This window comes from Myotis brandtii, unplaced genomic scaffold, assembly GCF_000412655.1.
Source record: "Myotis brandtii unplaced genomic scaffold, ASM41265v1 scaffold422, whole genome shotgun sequence".
NCBI classification, from domain to species: Eukaryota; Metazoa; Chordata; class Mammalia; order Chiroptera; family Vespertilionidae; genus Myotis; species Myotis brandtii.
Genome location: NW_005366171.1, coordinates 2,359,891 through 2,381,630, shown reverse-complemented (window position 1 = coordinate 2,381,630; position 21,740 = coordinate 2,359,891). Strand labels below are relative to the sequence as shown.

General features: G+C 39.4%; 1 protein-coding gene across 4 annotated transcripts in view; it reads left to right on the top strand.

Moving 5' to 3' along the window:
• SBF2 (SET binding factor 2) overlaps nucleotides 1–21,740 on the top strand; it is a 319,520-nt gene that overhangs the window by 254,367 nt on the left and 43,413 nt on the right. For 3 of the 4 annotated variants that reach the window (XM_014545863.1, XM_014545864.1, XM_014545861.1), the window contains 8 exons: nucleotides 726–921; nucleotides 4,260–4,387; nucleotides 5,758–5,933; nucleotides 8,361–8,506; nucleotides 11,275–11,473; nucleotides 15,451–15,647; nucleotides 17,798–17,938; nucleotides 18,832–18,927. In XM_014545863.1, the coding sequence (XP_014401349.1) occupies nucleotides 726–921; nucleotides 4,260–4,387; nucleotides 5,758–5,933; nucleotides 8,361–8,506; nucleotides 11,275–11,473; nucleotides 15,451–15,647; nucleotides 17,798–17,938; nucleotides 18,832–18,927 (1,279 nt within the window). The remainder of the gene's footprint in view (nucleotides 1–725; nucleotides 922–4,259; nucleotides 4,388–5,757; nucleotides 5,934–8,360; nucleotides 8,507–11,274; nucleotides 11,474–15,450; nucleotides 15,648–17,797; nucleotides 17,939–18,831; nucleotides 18,928–21,740) is intronic. The other variant, XM_014545862.1, reaches the window with a different exon arrangement.

Sequence of the window (21,740 nt, the reverse complement as noted above, 5' to 3'; positions counted from 1 at the left end):
TTATTTTGTTTTTACTGCTTTAAAAGGAAGCATAAGTGATATTCAAGAGAGATGGATTTTTTCCTAGTACTGAACTCTTCAGAGGAGTGAATCTTGTGGTTTTGTATTTCCCAAGATGTGTGAATGTTCATTACTTGGCCATTTGTTGTGTGAATCTTCATTAAGGGCCAAGAAGGGTGGGTCTTTTTAAAGATGCATCCACTTTTTTAAGTTGTTGTTGTTGTTTTTTTCAGTTTACAAATATAACTGAGGCACTAAAGCAATACACATTGTGCAGAGTTGAAGTCCCCTTGTCTTGCCCATCCCCACCCCACCACTACCCTTAACCATGAGAGCACCACCTTTAACAGTTGGCTCATATTCTTATACTTTTCTTTTAACAAAAAGGGGATTGTGATATATACTTAACAGTGTATTCTGGATATCATTCTACATTAACACATATAGATTCATGTCATTTTTTTTAAATTATTGCATTGAATAGATGTTTCAAGCATTTTAGTAATTTCCAGTGATTTTCCTTTTAATAAGCAATGCTGCAAAGAATCTTCCCACATTTGCACAGAGATATGGCATTTCTGCCTCTTCCCAAATCTGTTTTGTCAGTATTGGCTGCCTGGGATATCTGGCTCAAGTTCTTTAGATCTGTAACTTGGAAAGATAACCTTGTCTAAGTGTTGGAAACCCCACAAGAGTTATGTTTAAAATGTTTTTTCTGTTGTTAGCCTAAGATTCTTAGACCTGCCCTGCTGCCAGGAGAAGAAATTGTTTGTGAGGGTCTTCGAGTTCTGCTGGATCCTGATGGGAGAGAAGAAGCCACTGGAGGCCTCCTGGGAGGCCCACAGCTGCTGCCGGCCGAAGGAGCCTTGTTCCTCACCACGTACAGAATTCTGTTCAGGGGGACGCCCCACGATCAGCTAGGTATGGCTGGTGTTTGCCATCAGAGCATGGATATGTATGTGCTGCATGAGGATTTGATTTGCAGATCTTTCCAGATTCAAAGTCAGCTTTTTGCCATGAAGGGTTTATTAAGAATACTTTTGTCTGTCACAGCTAATGATAATTTGGATCATAGATTCTTTTTTTATCTTTATTGTTGAAAATATTACATAGGTCCTCCTTTTTCTCCATTAACCTCTTGCAACCCTCGCTCATCCCCCCAACCCCCCAGACCCTCACCACCCCATTGTCTGTGTTCCCAGGTTATGCATAAATGCATACAAGTTCATTGGTTGATCTCTTCCCACCCACCCTCCCCTGCCTTCCATCTGAGGTTCAACAGTCTGTTCTGCTTCTGGATCATAGATTCTTACTAGAAGAACCAAGGGTATCTTAACAGTAAATTCACTGACACGATCATAATTTCATTGGCAGCATATTGTGACTAGGTATAGTCACAGTATCTGGTTGCTAACAATGCCCCTTGCTGATTGGCCCCACCTTTCTGAGCCCTACAGTTAACTGTAAAGCTAACTTTTTTGGAACAATGTGCTAAAACCCAGGATTGTACCAACTAATTAACTAACCCCACCTCCCTCTCATCGCATTTCAACTAACCCCATTTGGCTCTTAGCAGACAACTTCTCTTCTATCCACTAAATTCCTTCAACTTCTATTTCTGTTTTCTACTTCCCTACACAATCTTCTTTATTAGAAAGGAATAGCAGGTCGTATCAAGTCTGAATCATCTTTTTGAAATCAGTATTTGATCTTAAACTGGTTGATGGAAAAGCATATTAGGTTTAGGTAAAACAATTGGACTCCAAATCAAGAAGCTCAGGGTTAGATTGCTGTCGACATCTTAGTCTCCTGGCCTCACTAGCGTTCAAATTCCCGTTATAAAATGAGGGAAATGAGCTTGGTTAGTGATGATGCGGTGGTTCACAACCTTGACTGATGAATTTGGATTATCTAGAAATCTTAGTAAAAAAACCACACAAACAATTCTGGGCCCAACTCTCAAACATTGAATTCAAATCTGACTTAGGATTCTAAGAATAGGAGATGTAGACCTCTGTATTTTTAAGCCCCAGAAGTGCTTGTGTTGCCTATAGAGGACTGGGAACCATTGGGATAAATAGTCACTAAAGTTCTTTCCTCTTCTGATGTTACTCATCCAGCAGCATTTGATGAGTACCTACTATGTGCTATGCATTTTGTTAAATGGTGGGATTCAGACGTATAAATGTAGTGTCTTTAAAATCTCACAGTTGGCCCGGCTGGTGTAGCTTAGTGGTTGAACGTCAACCCATGAACCAGGAGGTCACAGTTCAATTCCTAGTTAGGCCACATGCCCAGTTGACGGCTCGATCCTCAATATGGGGCATGTAGGAAGCAGCTGATTGATGATTCTCTCTGATCATTGATGTTTCTATCTCTCCTTCTCCCTTCCTCTCTTTGAAATCAATTTAAAAGAACACTTTTTAAAAAATTTCACAGTGTATAGAATCAAGATGGTTCATTATCTTTTTTAAAAATATATATTTTATTGATTTTTTACAGAGAGGAAGGGAGAGGGATAGAGAGTTAGAAACATCGATGAGAGAGAAACATCAATCAGCTGCCTCCTGCACACCTCCTACTGGGGATGTGCCCACAACCAAGGTACATGCCCTTGACTGGAATCGAACCTGGGACCTTTCAGTCCGCAGGCCGATGCTCTATCCACTGAGCCAAACCGGTTAGGGCTGGTTCATTATCTTGATCATAAAATATTGTTTACTATATAATAAACAAAAAGCACATAAATTTTAAGAAATGAAATAGGAATAGTCATGCTCATTTTGAAAAAGAATGAAAATAGAGCAAAATTTCTCAGCCTTCTCCTGTCATATTATTATACATAAATTACATTTGTATCTGTAAGCATATGTATTTTTAAAAGAAACTAAGTATCCAGTACTTATAATTTTTTTATACTATGACTTTTGTGAGTTCAGTGGCCATAAACATACATACTGGACATATAAATATATGAGATTGTTGGTCATTTAAATTGCTCTAATTTATTTATTTTAAACAAATCAATGGCATACTTAGTGTGAAAGCTTATATTGTCCTCTTGTTTTATCCTGTCAATTTGGGGGTTAATTTCACATTTAGGAAAATTCTTCTTATCAGAGAAAACCTTTTTATCTGCCTCTTTTAGTTTATTTCTCTTTTTAAATTTCTAACTTAATATGTCTCCTTCAATGACACACAGAAATCTGATCATTTTACATGTGTTATATAAGTTTGTTTAATACATCCATGAACTTAAATCCTATGTACATCCAGATTTTGTTTAGCCTCTAGGTATGAGCTTAACATAAGAGAATAATCAGAATTTTCCAGGTTAGGAATTGATAGATCCAAGGAATGAGAAATTCTGCTGATAATGAGTGGATAAGTATATGGGCACTTAAGTCCCTTAAACCTGGTTCAGTTCTCACCCCGTCTGCTCACTAGCTGAGAAGCCTTGCCTATTGTTGCTCCTGTGCTGTTGCTGGTGCGGCTGTCTCAAATGCATACCTACAATCTCTTCAAAGCTCCCCTTCCCTCTCACTTCCTCCAGGAATCATTCCCTAGCCACCTAGCATGCAGACATCTTCGCCCTTTCTACAGTATTGAACGCCTTGCTCCTTCACACGTAGGAGCTAATTACATGTTGTATTCTGTGTGTGACTCCTGTCCCACGGGGAACTGTGAGCTCACATGGGACACTTCTTTTAGAGACCCATCTCCGTAACTTCAGATAGTTTATAGTTATTTATATTTTCCTTTTTTTGCTTTAATACGTAAACTCCTAAAAATCTTTGTCCTGAGCCCTTCCACGGGCACATGCATGTAGTACAGTACCTTTTACCACCTACAGATGCACACTTAAAACCTTTTCTCTTTTGCTTTATTCTTACATTAAATATCATAGATGCCTTTTCAATATTAAAGATACTTCTGTTTTTCTGTGTAAAACCTACCCTTCCTATAAGATTGCCTTAAACCAAGGATCTTGTATGGAATACAGAGGCGGGGGAAACAGACTGAAGGCAGGCAGGCTGTGCCCGTTTCTTCCCTCTGGGGAAGGATTGTGTCCTGGGAGTCAGCGCCACGCAGTAACATTAATGAATGTGATTCTGCATCATGCGTTTCTCTCACTGCATTCCTGGGCACTGTGCTCTCCAGAGACATTTCCCCAGCAGAGTCTGGTGAGGTGAGCAGCAGGGACTCTGGACATGAGCAGTAATTTGCTGTTGCTGAACCCAGGCCTTGTCTTCCTGTAGTTGGTGAACAGACAGTTATGCGAAGTTTCCCGATCGCCTCCATTACCAAGGAGAAGAAGATCACAATGCAGAACCAGCTACAGCAGAACATGCAAGAAGGACTGCAGATCACATCCGCATCTTTTCAGGTATTAAGAAAGGGAGCCATTCATTTAAAAGTTTTCTGCAAATGATGTCACGGCCACTTTCTGTGGTCATGTGGTTAGTGGCTAGTGGATGAGGAGGATCAGAAGGTCCGAGAGGGTAATCTTCAAGGCTGCAAACACATGAATCATCTTGGATTTAATCCCTCATTTCCTGAGCCCTGTTGGCCAACTCAGAGTACCAGCGGATTATCTGTCAGTACTTAGTGATCTTAGAAATTCAGATGCACAGTTGACTCTTGTTCTCTGCCAAGTCATGCCTCAGTTTGTGTGTGATGAAGCCTTCATATAGAAAGCAATTCACTTGGCATCTGTTTCAGAAGGAAATGCTTTATGGCTCTTCTGTGGAAGAAGTAAAGTTCTGATCATTACGGCTAGGGCTGAAGTACTATGGGTACTAAGTCATCCCTAATAAAGCATAGGTTTTTCCAGGGAGCTCTGAATGTATCAGAACTTGCGGAGTTACTGATGCAGACCAGTCACTGGATGAGTGGTCTTTCCTTAGTTTTTCCCGTTGCTATTCTTCATGCTTGTCTCAGATTTCCAAGGGCTCCAATTCTTCCCTCATTTCTTCCAGTCAAGAAGCCCTCCCTATTCCTCCATATGCTAATTGGGAAATATGAGGCCGAAGGTCTCTAGGCTCCAGACCTTCTCCCATCACCCAAGATTGTGACTTCCTGGGATTTCTTCACTGCTCCAACTGCTAAAGAGCTCTAAAGTAGAATGTTGCCAGGCTATGCTGGTTAGGATTCTAGTCACACTGAATTTTTAATTAGGTTTATTGTATCTGTGTGTAGGAAGAGACCTGGTTAGGTCATAGAGAAGGACATGTTTCTACTTCAGCTACTACAAGTTAATTTCTCTATCTCATCATAGAAAAGGTAGTCTGGAAGCAACCTGACTTAACAATACATGATTTTTCTTGCCAACTAACCATCTATGTCAATTAAACCTCCCTGTGCCATAATTTTTATTTTTAAAATTAATAATTTTTCCAGCTGATGTGGTTCGGTGGTTGAGTATTGACCTATGAACCCAGGAAGGAGGTCACGGTTCAATTCCCAGTCAGGGCACATGCCCTCATTATGGGCTCAATCCTCAGTGTGGGACATGCAGGAGGCAGCCAAAATGATTCTCTCTCATTGATGTTTCTATCTCTCTCTCCTTCTGCTTTCCTCTCTGAAATCAATAAAAATATATATATATTTTTTTTAAATTGTATTGCATGATATCTGAGGTCCCTTCAACCTCCAAACTCTTGCCATTTAATATTACTATTTACTGTTAAGTAATTTTGGGGGAAATTATCGGAAATCCTTAATGCTTCCAGTGCATTTAATTTCTTTTGTCTCCAGTTGATTAAAGTAGCATTTGATGAAGAAGTGAGTCCCGAAGTAGTAGAGATCTTTAAGAAGCAGCTGATGAAGTTCCGATATCCTCAGTCCATTTTCACCACTTTTGCTTTTGCTACTGGACAAACTACTCCGCAAATAATTTTACCCAAACAGAAGGAAAAGAACACTTCCTTTCGGTAAGAAGACAGTCTGGTTTCCTCATTTCAGCCTCCCCTCACTGGTAGTCGGGGAAGTGGCCTGTCCTTTGGGTCAAGGTGTGGAGACTGCTCTTTCCATTTGCCATTGTGTCAAGCCCGTTGGACCAAGCTCAGAAAGCAGAATTTGTGTATGTAACAAGTTTCAAAAAACTAAAAGCTGCAAGAGGCTTGACTCAGATGTCTATTGCTCATATGCAGTTTTAGAATGTGAAATTCTATTTTCCCTTTTTTCCATATTGACCACTTTCTAAATGCCTTTGAGCAATCCATTCAGTTTTCATTAATATCCAGACCTAGTAAACCGTTTTTGCTTTGATCTAAAGATGGGAGCCTTTATTTTTTCTTTTTCTTTTTTTATAACTTTTTGTTTTGATACAACTTCAAAATTTACCGAAAAGTTACAGCCTAGTACAAAGAATTCCTGTATACCCTTTAGCCAGATTCACAATTATTTATACTTTGATCCATTTTCTTTATCCTTTTCTCTCTCATATATATTTTTTCTAAACCATTTGAGTTACATACTTAACGCCTCTTTATTCTGTCTTTCCTAAGAATAAAGACATTATCTCATGTAACTACCGTACAGTAATCACAACCAGGAAATTTAATTGATGTAGAACTTTTATTTAACCCAGAGTCCACGCAATAAAATTAATTCAAATTTTGCTGATGATCCTTTATAACTACTCATTTTTCCTGGCTGGTATAGGATCCAATCCAGGATCCAGCATTGTATTTTAGTTGTCATATTTCTTTAGTAGGAACCCTTATTTTCTGTTGAAAATTTTAGGAATTTATGTTGAAATTTAAATTTCAGTTATGACAAAATAGCAATTGCTTTAAAATTTTCTTTAATTAGTGATAAAATACAGGGGCTTTCATCATTAATTATCTGGAATTTGGGTATCTGCCAATAAAAATTACATATTAAGGGCTACTCTGCAGACTTTGGAGAAGAAAGCTTTTCCTTTGTCTGAAAGTGAGGTAGGCTGGGCATTATAGAAGAGTTGAGGTTCCAGACAGTGTATCGCTTCTCAATTGCATAGCTAGCCACCTGTACCACTTGACAGGTGATAAGTGAAGGAGAACACACATATCCAGGTATAAATGCTGAAGCATGAACAGCTTCCTGAGTATCTGAAGGTGAAACAGGCATCTTGTCTTAGCACTGTGGAGTCACAGAGGAGCCTTTGACATTCACTATCCCAACCCTCATTGGAAGAAACAAAGCTTGTATGATGTTTTATGTTTAGAAACTATCGGGGGAATTACATATACATCTATATGTAAAGTTAAGCTTATTATATCAAGTTTATATTATCCAGCTACAAAAAGAGATATAGCGATTTAAATTTTTTTAATATTTTAGAATTATCTATATATATAAAACAGAGATATAGCTCTAATTAGAAAAATTTTTCAAAACTCCCATTGAGTTTAAGTTATACTTGAAGTGATTCACAATTGGCTTTAATTTAGGAAACATCAGTATTTTGTGATTTCTAACAATTATCTAAGATATGTTTCATAACCCTCAGATTTACATTTCAAATGACAAAAGACAGGTCTAGTAAAACTATTTTACAACAAAAGAATCCTTACCACTTTTCACTGAATGGCAAGAAAACACAAAAAGAATTGTGTTCTTTGTGGTAGAGAAGAATATAACAAAAAACAACCAAACTCGAAAACTTCATCTCAATGTGATTATTTATGAAGCAGGTTATTTGTTTAATTCCCTATATTATAAATACTCTGTACCCAGATTTTCTATCAGCAAAAAATAAAGTACTTTTAGGTCCATGTGACTTGCATACTAGTTTCCCTTTGATTAAAGCCGATTCTCAAAAGGATGCTCAAATGTCTGATTTCTTATTTTTTTCTCCTCTCAAAAAGGGGAATGGTATTACTCTTTTTATATCTGTAAAGGTTTACAGTATCAAAGGTAGGACACCAGTCAGCACTTAAAACATTTAAGAAGTAAGGTGTCACCAACTATAACTGTCCTCTGATCCCAAAGAAAAGCCTGTGAGTTAGCAGAGTTTGGGTCTGCAGGAGGCGCAGGCTGGCTTTCCTCCGGGACTCCCACAGGCACCGTTTGTGGGAACTGGTGGAGACAGTGGGTGGGCAGCCAGAGAGGATTGGGGGCATGCTTGACCAAAAAGCCAAACTCTAGGTTCTTGCACTTTTGCCTAAAACGGTGTCCTGATGACAGAGTGTTTTATTGGAAATTAGTCTGCTACGTGTAAAAAGAAATCTCAAGGAGGAGAGATTTAGTGAGGGTCTGGACAAAACTAGTAGCTGTGGGAATGGAGAAGAAACAAGTTGAGCTATGCAGGTATCAAAAATATAAATGGTGTCTTCAGATTGAATTGACATTCTCTTTCATTTTATAACTTGTAGCACCTTCTCCAAAACGATTGTGAAAGGTGCCAAAAGGGCAGGGAAAATGACAATTGGGCGTCAGTATTTATTGAAGAAGAGAACAGGGACCATTGTGGAAGAGAGAGTGAGTCGTCCTGGATGGAATGAGGAAGATGACATATCTGGTATGTGAGAACCTGTTTTTCCTTCATGAATCAGTTTTATTCATTCTCCATATAAGAATAAGAGACTAAGACATAGTTGCACTTAAACCTGACTCACAAAAGCTTAGATCTCATAGGAAGATTGGAGGCACTTACCAGCTTCTTAGAACTGAAAAAAAAAAATTATTTTCCCAATATTCCATTACTCGTTTAAAATTGATTAAATTATACTTCTCCTTTACTAAATCTGTGGCTCTGATTGGCCATGGTTATGTGGGTCTCACTAAAGGGAGAAAGAAAGAAACCCCACTGCATAGGAAATTTAGTTATAAAGTAGTCCCTGTACCTCATTGTTATGGAATAAGAATAAGAATATAGGACATTAGATATCTGAAGTTGAAGATTTTGAGTTGTGGTGAGTATATTGTGGATGCTCTTAATCAAAATGGATGACTTAACCCGGGTGGCATTGCTCAGTGGTTGAGCATCAACCTCTGAACCAGGAGGTCACAGCTCAATTTCTGGTCAGGGCACATGCCCAGGTTGCGGGCTTGATCCCCAGTGTGGGATGTTGGGGGGCAGCCAATCAATGATCCTCTCTATCATTGATGTTTCTATCTATCTCTCCATGTCCCTTCCTCTCTGATACTAATAAAAAAAATTTTTTTTTAACGGAGGACCTAAGATAAAGGGACTCTTAGATGATTTTTTTTAAAAGGTGGCTGCTAAATATTTAAAAGGGCAGAATCTGAAAAGCTGAGATACCTCTTAGTCAAGAATATAGAGGCAGCCCTGGCCGGTTTAGGTCAGTGGTTAGAGCATCAGCCCTCAGACCAAAGGGTCTCAGGTTTGATTTGCGCTCAAAGGCACGTATCTTGGTTGCAGTTTCCCTGGCCCTGGTAGGATCACATGTGGGAGGCAGCCAATCAATGTGTCTCATGTCAATTCTCTCCCCCCGCCTCCTCCCTCCCTTCCTCTCTAGAAATCAATGGAAAAAATATCCCCAGGTGAGGATTTTAAAAAAAGAATGTAGAGGCAGGAAACCAGTAGCAAACCAGTGACTGTTTTCTATTCCTTAACCCAGAATCAAGTATGCTTATGGTATTAACACTAGCGAGAATTTGATCTAATCGAGAGGCAGGATACCATTGCACCCTTTTCCTTCTCAGGATTAGAATCAATCACCAGTGCTTATGTAACAATAATAATAATAATAATAATAATAATAATAATAATGAGGAGGAGGAGGAGAAACAAGCCTCATCTTGAGAGAGATCACTCCATTTTAGTGTGGATACCTACAAGCTTGCTTCTGGGGGCAATGAGAAGGCTCACTATTACTCAAGTGACCATTTGTTGGAACCCTGGCCTCTGCACAGGCACATGGAAAGCCCTATAAAATTATTGCTTCCCATCACTATTGACTCTTCTAATTCAAAGATTTTATGATTTCATGGAACAAAAACTATTATTCTACTAGGGGTCCCTCAGCCTGGCCTGCACCTTCTCACAGTTGGGGACCCCTCAGGGATCGGGCCTAAACCGGCAGTCGGACATCCCTCTCACAATCCGGGACCGCTAGCTCCTAACCACTCACCTGCCTGCCTGCCTGATCACCCCTAGCCACCTCTGCCTGCCTACCTGATCGCCCCTAACCACCTTTGCCTCAGCCACTGCTGCAGTGGCTTCATCCAGAAGGATGTCCTGAATGATGTCCAGAAGGTCGTTCAGCTGTCCAGTCTAATTAGCATATTATGCTTTTATTATTATAGATGATATTCCACCAAAAGACCAAAATATATATTGCTCTTTGCTCCTCTAAAAATAAAAGGCAACACAAAACTGATACCTGACAATATTTTTACATTGTGCAGTTCACAAACTAATATCTGTAGTATTTATAGGGATGAGCTGTTAGGTTTTATTCTTTTAATGGAAGAGAGCCATAGTGTTCCCTTTGACATTATAACTTTGAGTACATTTCCAAAAACTTTGAAAGCTTAATTTGACCTCTCTTACTTTAAAAATAAATAAGAAAGTAAATTCAGACAGTTTTTAACAATGGATTTTTTTTTTTTAGTTAGAACATGCAGTACCAATTAGGAATGTCGGTGTGTGTGTTTTTTTAATCCTCCCTAAAATACTTGATTATTGGGTAAATTCTTCCACATCTAAAATCTTAAAGGATTCTGTAACCTGTGATTGCAAAATTATGAGGGAGTTTTTCATGTATACCACATCCTCTGACAAAAATATTTCCAAAAAAATGTATAATTTCTTCAGACCTCTCTAAGAAAGGTCTTTTCCCACTATTGAACTTCTGCTTAATCTAGAAACTTCTAATAAAAGTTTATGCTTTGAAAAGTTAACTGAAACCCTGATGATGAATTTGTGTCGTGCTCATATTGAAGATTAATTTTACTGAGGGGTTGGCCTCTGACAAAGTTGAGTATTTATTCTATAGAGTCCTAAATAGAAATCACTACACTTTGGCATTAATAAGCAAGTCTGACTGAAACAAAACTATAGTAATGAATTCAAAATTGTGTTGTTTTTAGACATTTTGAGTTAATTCTGCTGACATTTTGAGTCAGTTGAGCTCCTGGTATTTTATTTCTTGACTATTCATTACTGTTCAAATTTGTTTGACCATAATGCTTCCCCCTAGAAGTTACATGTTTGGTGATATGCATAGACCTGTGGCCTTAATATAAACCTCCCTTGGTTTAAGGATCCTCTTCTCCTTGGAGTTATATCATTTTTTAAAAAACCTGTTTCTGCCATCACAGTTTCAGATGAGAGTGAACTCCCCACAAGTACCACTCTGAAGGCCTCCGAGAAGTCTACAATGGAACAGTTGGTGGAAAAAGCCTGTTTCAGAGACTACCAGCGTTTAGGTTTGGGAACCATAAGTGGCAGCTCTTCTCGCTCAAAACCAGAGTATTTTCGAATCACAGCCTCCAACAGGATGTATTCACTCTGCCGGAGGTAAGTGTGTCCCTGGGCTCCAAAAAGACCTTTCTTTTCTTCCATTTGAGTCTTGAATGGGCTAATTGCATCAGAGCCCAGAGAGAGAGAAATGTGTGATAAAGGGACACTTTATGAAGCATGAGCAAGCACCTCGTTGGCATTCTCGGAAGTGCAGTTACATCACTGAGCAGTGCCTATATCAGATCAGAAAGTAACTGGTAACAGTAGCTCATGAATTGCCCTTATTTGTCTTTTCCCATTTGCCTCTCTTCTAGCATGTCAGAAGATGACTTGAAGTAAGAATAGGAGTTGCCCAGGCAGATAGGAAAGATGAAAGTCTGCTATTGGCCAGGGGTCTACAAACTTTTTCTTCAAAAGACCAGATATACATATTTTCAGTTTTGCAGGCTGTATGTTCTCTGATTGCAACTTCTCAACTGCCACAAAAGCAGCGTAGACAGTGAGTGAATGAATGGGCTGAGCCAGTTTTGGCCCACAGGCTGTAATTTGCTGACCCAAGAGTAGACAGGGCTTTCTCATGCTGTCTAATTAGAATATCTTCAAGGGATATTACTTAAAGAATGTAAATAAGCACATTTTCTTTTTTTCTATTCTTACCTCTTGCTGTTTTGTATATCTTTTAAGCCCTATGCCATGGTTTATATTTTTAAAACTATATTTCCACCATCCACAAATTAAATCATTCTCATCTCCAGGTAAGTTCTTGGCATCTATAAATTCCTGGTTTGATTAAATAGAATAATTCTGTGAAAGCACTTTGTAAATTGTAAGCCTTATACATATTTTAGAAAGTTGTCTTAGTATTACTATTAGTTGCAACCCCACTGTTCTTAAAGAACTATAAATATCTCATTATATATTTTTATTTTTTAATATATTTTTGATTTCAGAGAGAAGAAGAGAGAAGGAGAGAGAGAGATAGAAACATCAAGGATGAGAACGCATCATCAATCGGCTGTCTCCTGTATGCCCCCTACCTGGGATCGAGCCCACAACCCAGGCACATGCCCTGACCAGAAATCAAACCAGCAACCTCTTGGTTCATGGTTTGATGCTCAACCACTGAGCCACACCGGCTGGGCTATATATATCTCATTTTAAATGATAATTTAAGTTTACAAATACTACCAATGTGAAACTTGAAAAACAAGTTGAGAATATAGTTTGCAATTTGGGCCAAATAGAAACAATTGCATTAAGTGCTGGAAGGTTGTGATTCTGTTGAGTATGCAGTAATTTTCCTGGGTACTTTGTCCTTCTAACTAAATTCTCTTTGTAGATTAGTGTAAGTGATAGCATCAGGGTGTGGTGTCCTGCTGTTGGGGAAGCTTGCTATCAAACTCATGCCTGCCAGTGAGAAAACAGCCCTCATTTATCATTTCAGTCTGTCAGAAACGAAATAAAATTTTAATAGACCATTTGTTAGAACACTTGTTATAAAGCATTTATGGTGATATAAAACAATATATAAACCTCATGTTATTAGAAGGAAGAAAATGGAATGATAAACAAATAATCCCAAAGAAGGCAAGAAAGGAGAGAAAAGAAAACATAGAACAGATGGAACAAATAGTAAGGTGGTAAATTTAAATTCAAATATATTTGTAATTATATTACTTTTAAATTGACTAAATGCTCCAATTAAAAGTAAAAGATGCCTAGCTGTTTTGGCTCAGTGATAGAGCGTCGGCCTGCAGACTGAAAGGTCCTGGGAGTACCTTTGCTGGGCTTCAGGCTCAACAATATTTGCCTCAGCAGTAGTGGGTATCCAGCTGTCACTCAAGCCCAGGCCTGGGAGCAGGGAAGTTTAGACCTGTGTGTAGTGGAGCTTGGTATGTGGTGCTCATGTCCCATGGAAGGAGGGGACAGTCCACAACAGGGGTGAGGAGGGAAGGGGTGCACTGGTTCTTTCCCAGTTAGGAACAGCCCCAAAGCCATTAAGTAATACTCCCTTATCTAATACACAAAATCAGTGTGTCTAGAAACAGGGTTGGGGGGGAGAGGAGGGGGGACGAGGACAGATGTTAAAGTGGAGTTAGAAATAGGGGCCCTAATAATGGAACTGCTTTTCCAGTCTTCATGGATGATTATGTCCACAGCCAGATTTCTCTTCATCAGTTTGTGGGTTAGAGAGCACAGCCTGCAACTTCAGAGTGCTCCCAAGGTACCTCCTAGTCAAGTATGGAAAGTTAATCTGTCTTTCACTGATGTCATTGAAGGTTATGATTTACACGACCATAAACCGGATTTCCTCTCCTTCCTCTCAGCACTGGTTTATATCAAGATAAGGGATTAGAAGTTCTGGAAATAGATAGTTGTAGTGGTTGCACAATATTGTAAATGTACTTAATGTCAACGATTCATACACTTACAATGGTTAACATGTTAAATGTTATGTTAGGTATGTTTTAACACAATAAAAAAAGAAAGATACAGAATTAGAGGTTGGAATGTTATTAATAAGAAATCTCTTTAGTGTAATATCTATATACATCAGTGGTTCCCAAACTTATTTGGCCTACCGCCCACTTTCCAGAAAAAATATTACTCAGCACCCCCTGGAAATTAATTTTTTAAAAATTTTAATAGCAATTAAACAAAGATATATGTATTAATGTTTCTACCTTTTTCGTAAAATATAGTAAAGAAAGGTGTAAATTAGAAACATTGAAGTTTGAAATTATGAAACTATTTATTGAACTCAGAATAGAAAGGTAATACAAAAAAAGTTAAAACAAATGCACCTGTGGCCATCACCGCCCCTCTGGATCGCTGCAGCGCCCACCAGGGGGCGGTAGCGCCCACTTTGGGAATCACTGATATACATAAAAGCTAGAACGACCGGAACGACTGGTCGACCAGTCAGCGTGACACACACTGACCACCAGGAGGCAGACGCCCAATGCAGGAGCTGCCCCCTGGTGGTCAGTGTGCTCCCACAGCCAACCTCCCATGACTGGCCAACCTCCCTGGTCCCTCCCCCACAGCCGGCAAACCTCCCGCGGTCCCTCCCCCTATCCAGCAGGCCCTGGCTGGCAGGCTCTGGCTGGCAGCCAGCAGGCCCCGGCCGGCCCAGCCCCAATCGGGACTGGGTGAGATGCCCGATAAGCCCTGATCGCCTGCCAGACCTAGGGACTCTACCCATGCATGAATTTCATACACCGGGCCTCTAGTTTCTAAATAAACTAAGAAAAGAAATGACTCTGAAACCTGCCTCTCTTCTTACACTTACTAACCTATAAAAGCAGGGTACTCTTGTCTGTGTATTTTCCCAGCATCACATTTTGTAATTATATGAGCTAGTCTTCTTAAAACATTATTAACCTGTAGTGTTGATAAAATATTTAAACTTGTTTTGACATTTGAACATATTGTTCTCATACCAAAAATCACTTGGTTTTATTTTTAATCCTTTCACCATATCAGGCAGTCTAATATTAGTGTACTCTATTCTCTCATCATTTCAGCAGTCTAATGAGGTGACAGTTTGACTTGTCATTCTCATAAAGTTGACATTGACATATTAATCTTTATTTCAAGTTGATGAAAAGTTGTGTATAAGGCAAAGGAGATCATCAGTTTAGCAGGAGTCTTTTAAATACTTCTACATAGCACTTCTTTTTTAAGCTAAGGTTATTCAGCAAAAGTCTGCAGTATCAATGAAAAGAGCTTATTTCCAAAAAAGAAAGAAAGAAACTACAGATTAGTGGATGAGATAGCTGTTTCCAACATGGAGGCCTTTTCTGCTTAACCCCTGAAGAACTGAGTTGAAACTGAGTTCCATGTTTGAAATATGTCTTACCCTCAACCAGTGTTTCTGAGTCTTAGAAAATGACTATGGCATTATGATATTCATATTCTTATATTCTCTCTCTCTTCCCTTCCTCCCTCCCCATTTTGTTTCCCTTCTTTTCCCCCCACCCTCCACCCTCACCCACCCAAACCATTCTCTTTCTCCCTTCCTGTCCCTGAAGCTACCCTGGCCTTTTAGTTGTACCTCAAGCTGTACAGGACAGTAGTTTACCAAGAGTAGCCCGCTGCTACCGACACAATCGCCTGCCTGTCGTATGTTGGAAGAACTCAAGAAGCGGTACTCTGCTCCTCCGAGCTGGAGGATTCCATGGGAAGGGAGTAGTTGGTCTTTTCAAATCTCAGAACTCCCCTCAGGCAGGTAAGCATCTCCACAGCACAATTTTGATCCCTTCACTTCAGAGCATTCCTAAAAATAAAAGGAGTAAAATCTGGAAATGCCAACTGTTCCCCGTCACCATGCCTCTCACACATAGACTTTCCCACTGTGCTATATACAACATGAACAACTTAAACAAGATCTATACTTGACATGTGGGGCTCCACCTGGAATTTGGGGTCTTGATATGCCTATCTATATTTGGTTCTTAATAGAAATTAACATAATAAAGTCTTTGGTTCTAGGCTACTTTCATTTCAGCAGATAAGAATATCCACAGTTGGGAACTAGATTATGCTATTCTTTTTTTTCCTTCTGGGAAGTATTCAAATATATTTAGCAGCTTCAGAGGCAGGTAGGGATCCTGGCCCATGTGGTATGAGATACCCTATCTCAATCACACAAGTCACACATACACACAAAAACAAGTCAGCAAACCAGTGACCAAAATGCTGCTTAGGAGTTCTCAAGAATAGGGGGTTTTAGGAATCTAAAAGATGGCCAACTTAAGAAAACAGAAGTAATAAGTGCTACTGTCTCTCTTTATAAGGATATTTCTGAGCACCAAATCTGAGACCTTGAAGGCAGTCAGGAGCTATCGTTGCTGACCTTTCTCATAACTTCCAGCTTATAATAGTCTAGGGGCTTGGTACACGAAATTCGGGCCTAAGCTGGCAGTCAGACATCCTTCTCACAGTCAGGGTTCCCTCGCTCCTAACTGCCCACCTGCTTGCTGCTCCTTAGTGCTTCTGCGGAGACGGGAGAGGCTCCCACCACCACCGCTGCGCTCGCCAGCCTGAGCCCGGCTTCTGGATGAGCGGCAATCCCCCTGTGGGAGTGCACTGACCACCAGGGGCAGCTCCTGCGTTGAGTGTGTGGTCCCTGGTGGTCAGTGCACATCATAGCAACTGGTCATTCTGCCGTTCAGTCAATTTGCATATTAGCCTTTTATTATATAGGATTTTATTAATTCTACGTGGCTTGGCAACACTGGTATATTTGAAGGCATTTGGCTTTTACTTGTTTCCACCCTGATGAATCCTCCCCAGCTATATAGTGGGTATAATAGAACACAGTATATGTAGGTTAAATAAAATGAGCGAATCATTTCAGGAGCATTGATGAGCATATTACTGAGCTTTTAAATGGAAGAAACTGAAACCATTTTATTCCACTAGTTTCTGATTTTTTTAATCTAATATTAATTTACTAAATTTTTTATTTTTGAGCTTACACATTTGCTCACATTTTAATATCTTTGAAATCGGGATGCATCTTAAAATGGAAGTGATCAGAAAGAGTTGTGTCCTAGTTTAAATGACAGTTTTTATTCTGAGTACATAAAATAATGGTGCATTTTGTAATAAAATATAGTAATGGCATCTCAAAATTGATAAAATTCTAATTATTTCCCATTCAGGTTGCAAGAGAATTTGCTAATATCTATTGTCCTTCTAGTAAGGCCCCTCTGATGCTCTGTAAAGTGTATGAGCCAAGTTCAGTGATTTCTGTTTCACTCCACACACCCCAGGCCCAGACTCCCTCCCCCTAGAATTGCTCTCATAGTTGTTTCCATCTGTGCCTACTTTTTGCCCATCTTGTAGGACAGGAATCTCGCAGTAGCTGCTGCTGTCTTCTCCCCAACTTCCTCCACTCTTCCACAAACAACCCTGCAAGTTCAGGTTCCCTTAAGCCCATGCAGCAAAGTTGGAATAAAGCTACTGGTGTTGGGAAATTCTAACCTGCCCATTCCGGGATGCCAGGGGAACCCCTCCACCCTCTGCTTCCAAACAGCATGGACAGGGTGGTTGGGGGACCATCACGGAGATGTTGTCTTGCGTGAGTCTTCGTTTTGAGTTGCTTGGATAATGAGAAACCGCACCTGCTCTTGGCAAGACAGCGCTGTGTGGTTTTCCAGATCTAAGCTCTTTCTGGGAAGAGGAGGCAATCAAGAAATGGGTGTGGTGAAACCAATGTAAGAGGATTAGGCATCTGATAGTTTGGAGCTTTAAGTGGGGCTGGTTTCTGCATTTGGGTGTGGTAGCTTGAAGACTAAAAAGAAAAAATATATATGTGCCTTTTTTATTAACATAGACACAGGTTGTTTTATTCTGTATCTTTTTCTTTTATAGCCCCTACCTCCTCCTTAGAATCTTCCAACAGCATAGAACAAGAAAAGTACCTGCAAGCCATCCTGAGTGCAGTTTCTGTCCATCAGAAACTCCGTGGCAACAACACCCTCACGGTCAGGCCGGCACTTGCTCTGCCTCCAGGTAAGATTTGATCATTCTTTTCTTCTTGACAGCTCTGAAATGTCAGATTCATTCCGAGGATTAGTCCCTTACTTATTTGCACTGTTTATTCAATATGACCCCTAAAGTTTTATCTAGTGGAGCTGTAACTTTAGCTCCTTTTACTTAGAACTCAGGGCACCATTGTTAATGTCTAGTGAATAGTAACCACATTTAGAGATTCAATTATTTCCTTTTTAAAAGAGTAATGAGAGAGGGGGTGGAGAACATAAATAAAGTCATGTGGGTGTTTTTTCCCCTAGCATCTATTTTACATAGACTTTAAAATGTTATTACAAAGTTAAGTATATAAAGTGAACATCTCTTTATTAAATGTATATTTATTAAAATCAACATGTTTAAAATTCCTGAAATATCTGCAGCCTTTTATGATTTGCAATACAATTTGTTTTCACTAGATTTGGATAAAGCCATTAAGACTTGTACTAATATTTTGTTTCAGTTATCATGTGATGGAACCCCAAAGGGTTCATGTAGAGGTAACCCTAATGTGTTAGACACAGGAGCATGTGACTTGAAAAGTTGGTCTCCTTGGCTTAATCAGCTATTTGAATTAGCTCAACATAAGCAGAAAGTGGCTTTTCTTGTAAAGTAACACCATGCATGCCTTGCTTCATTTATCATTAAATTCTCTGATTGCACTTGCCAAACCTAACTCCCTGTAATCTTGCAAATGTATGTATCTCTGAGGAAATAGCAACAGTGCCCTGTTATCTCTATTGAAGCTCTGGGTACTTAAAAAGTACAATGTTTGGCAGCAATTAGACATGCTACACATGAAGATAACTTTTTGTCATTTGAGTAATGTTAACCCGAACGACATGGTTTTTGTTCTTCTTTTTGGCTGACTTTAGGGACTGAAAGGAGAACTTCGAGAATGTCCACTGTGCTTAAGCAGGTAGTGCCAGGACATTTGGATGTAAACCCATCCAATAGCTTTGCTCGAGGAGGTTAGTAAGACTGATTTTATAACTGAGCACTGATACAATCTTAAAAGCAAAAAAAATTTTTTTAGATAGTGCTTCTTTAAATCAACTAATTATGGTTCAAATTGTTTTTAATTACCCTTTTCTCAATGAATGATCAAATTTATTTCTAGCAATTACCCTTTTCTCAATGAATGACCAAACTTATTTCTAGTACTGGGACAAGAGGTATAATAATTGCTGAAATCTTACCTATTGATGAGTCTGGAGGCATTGGGAGGTGAGGGGAGCATGTCTAAATGGGGGTCAGCCCTGGGAAGACTCCACGATGCTTCAGGTTTGCAGGGTAGAAAGACTGACCACAGAAGCATAACCAGCTTGGGAGAAGTGATCTGAGTCCCAAGGGCTGTGCCTCCAATGCCTGTGATTTTTACTCCTGTTCTCTGAAATGTTAGTTTGAGGAATACGGGAGAATGATATTCAGGTTACCTTTTTTTTTCTCTGGGCTATAGCTGCTGGCATGAGGAAGAAGAGAAAGGCTGAGTATTGGCTTGTTTAGCTCTAAAAGGTGGTCTACTTTGTTCTCTGGAGGTTTATGTTAGATTATTTTACTTTTGGGAGGCATTTCCAGACCAGGTATCTTGATTGTAAGTAGGTACCACTTCACAATGGAATTAGTAGAATCTTAGACTCTTCCTCTCACTCCCATGCAATGCTGAGTCATTGAAAATATACCAAGTATGTGATCGTGGTTCTGCTTGAACATCATCAGTAACGGGAAACTCATTCTTCCCAAAAGTAGTCCTTTGCATTTGTAAAAAACTGTTAAAAATTCCTTCTCATATTGATCTAAAAAGCTACCACCATGTAACTTTTACATAATGACCCTCACTCTTCCCTCTAAGGTTAGAAAATTCTAAATCAGATCTCCCACACTATAGCCCTTCAGATTTAAACTGTTCTCATCTTTTAGTTACTTCTAAATACCCCCAATTCAGATGGTTCCAGTCCAGTTCACTCTTTTCCATCCTGTGGATTCTCCACAGAATTGAACTCATGGAGCCTAAGATTACATTAGGGACAGCCCCATCACTAGGCTGATCCATATGAAGATTAGTATCATTTGAAATCTGTTTGTCTGCTTCACATGAACTATAGTTCTTAAAATATACTAGTCTTGAGGGTTAGTTTTTGAACCTAAATAGACTGTGTACTAAACCTACAAAATTTCATCTTTTTTGATAATGGACTATTGTTTTAGACATTTGGATCTTAATTCTGTCCACTACTGTATTAGATGTTTTTCCAAGCCTCTTGTCATTAGTAGATTTGATCACTGTTCTCATGTGATTTGTGATTTGTTGTTTAAAAAAATGTTGAACAAACCAGAGATGAGGACAGAAGTCTTCAGCAACATAATATAGAGGCCTCTCTGAAGAAAGGGGTTGATCACTCATCTATACTGGTTATGAGTCCTCTTACTAAAACTCACCTGGCCCATATTTCTAAATCTCTGCCCATCTTTTTAATCCAGTATTTTCCAGTCTTTCAAACTGATAACTGCAGCACTAAAGAGTTTATGGTTAATTTAACATGACTCATTGTAGGACTTAGTGCTTTTTCTAAATAATCTGAAATAGTTCATTAATAATCTATTCCAGAATTTGGTTCGGAATCAACATCAAGGCTCTAGTCTATAAAATTTACTTGTTTCCTTTTGAAAACCAAGATTACTGTGCACATCTCCTGGCAGCCATAGGGGTGCTTTGGATACTTTTTTCTTTTTTAACCTCATCAGCACTTTCTGCTATTGTAGGATGTCCTAAGCTTTCAACCTTCTTCAGTCATCTTCCTAATTAGGCGTCACGGTCATTGTGTTAGTTTGCTAGCGCTACTATAAAACAGGGCCACAAACTGTGTGACTTCATTATTGCTTCACAGTCCTGGCGGCTAGACATCCAGAATCACGATGTCAGGCTGGTGCCCTCTGAGGCTGTGAGGAATGATCTGTGCCAGGCCTTTCCCCAGCTCCCGCTGTTTGCTGGCCATCTCTCCCTTGGCCTGTAGAAGCACCACCCAAATCTCTGCCGTCACCTTCACGTGATAGTCTCCCTGCGTGTCTGTCTCCAAATGTCCTCTTTCTAGAGAGACACCCATCATATTGAATTAGGGGCCCACCACATTCCTGTCTGGTCTCCTCTTAACTAATTACATCTGCAGTGAGGTCATATTTCCAAATGAGGTCGAGTTCTGAAGTAGTGGGGGTTAGGACTACAACATATGAATTTGGAAGAGACACAGATCAACCCATAGAGTCATATATAGCTTTTTTCTAAATTTTAAAATTACTATTGTTTTAAAGTTTAAGATACAGACTTCATTCTCTCATCATTTCTTTCTTGGTAAAATTGAACTAAAAGTACAGTGCCTTTCTCCTAAAGTTCCTGGCATTTCTGTTGCCAAGCTCTCCTGTCAAATTTGGTTCAAGGTTGCTATTCCTCTTACTATTTTAAAATTCACTATCTGAAAGTTTATATTGTCAGCAAGGCTTGTCAGCAGTTTTTCCATTCAACAGAGTTCCGTTTCCAGCACATGTCTGTTAGCTGGAGCCCCATGCCTGGCTCTTGTGTTTTGTTTTTGTAAACTTCATCAGGAACACATTATCTGTTCCCCAACTGGACCAAGTGACCTGCAATAAACATTTTAGCTACAAAATTGTCTCTCCCCCTATGTTGGTACCTAAGGCTCATGGATATTCATCAGTCTGTTTCAACTGCATTATCTCCTTTATTTTTTTTTTATATTGGCCTCAGATTCTAGCTGTTTTATACCAAGGG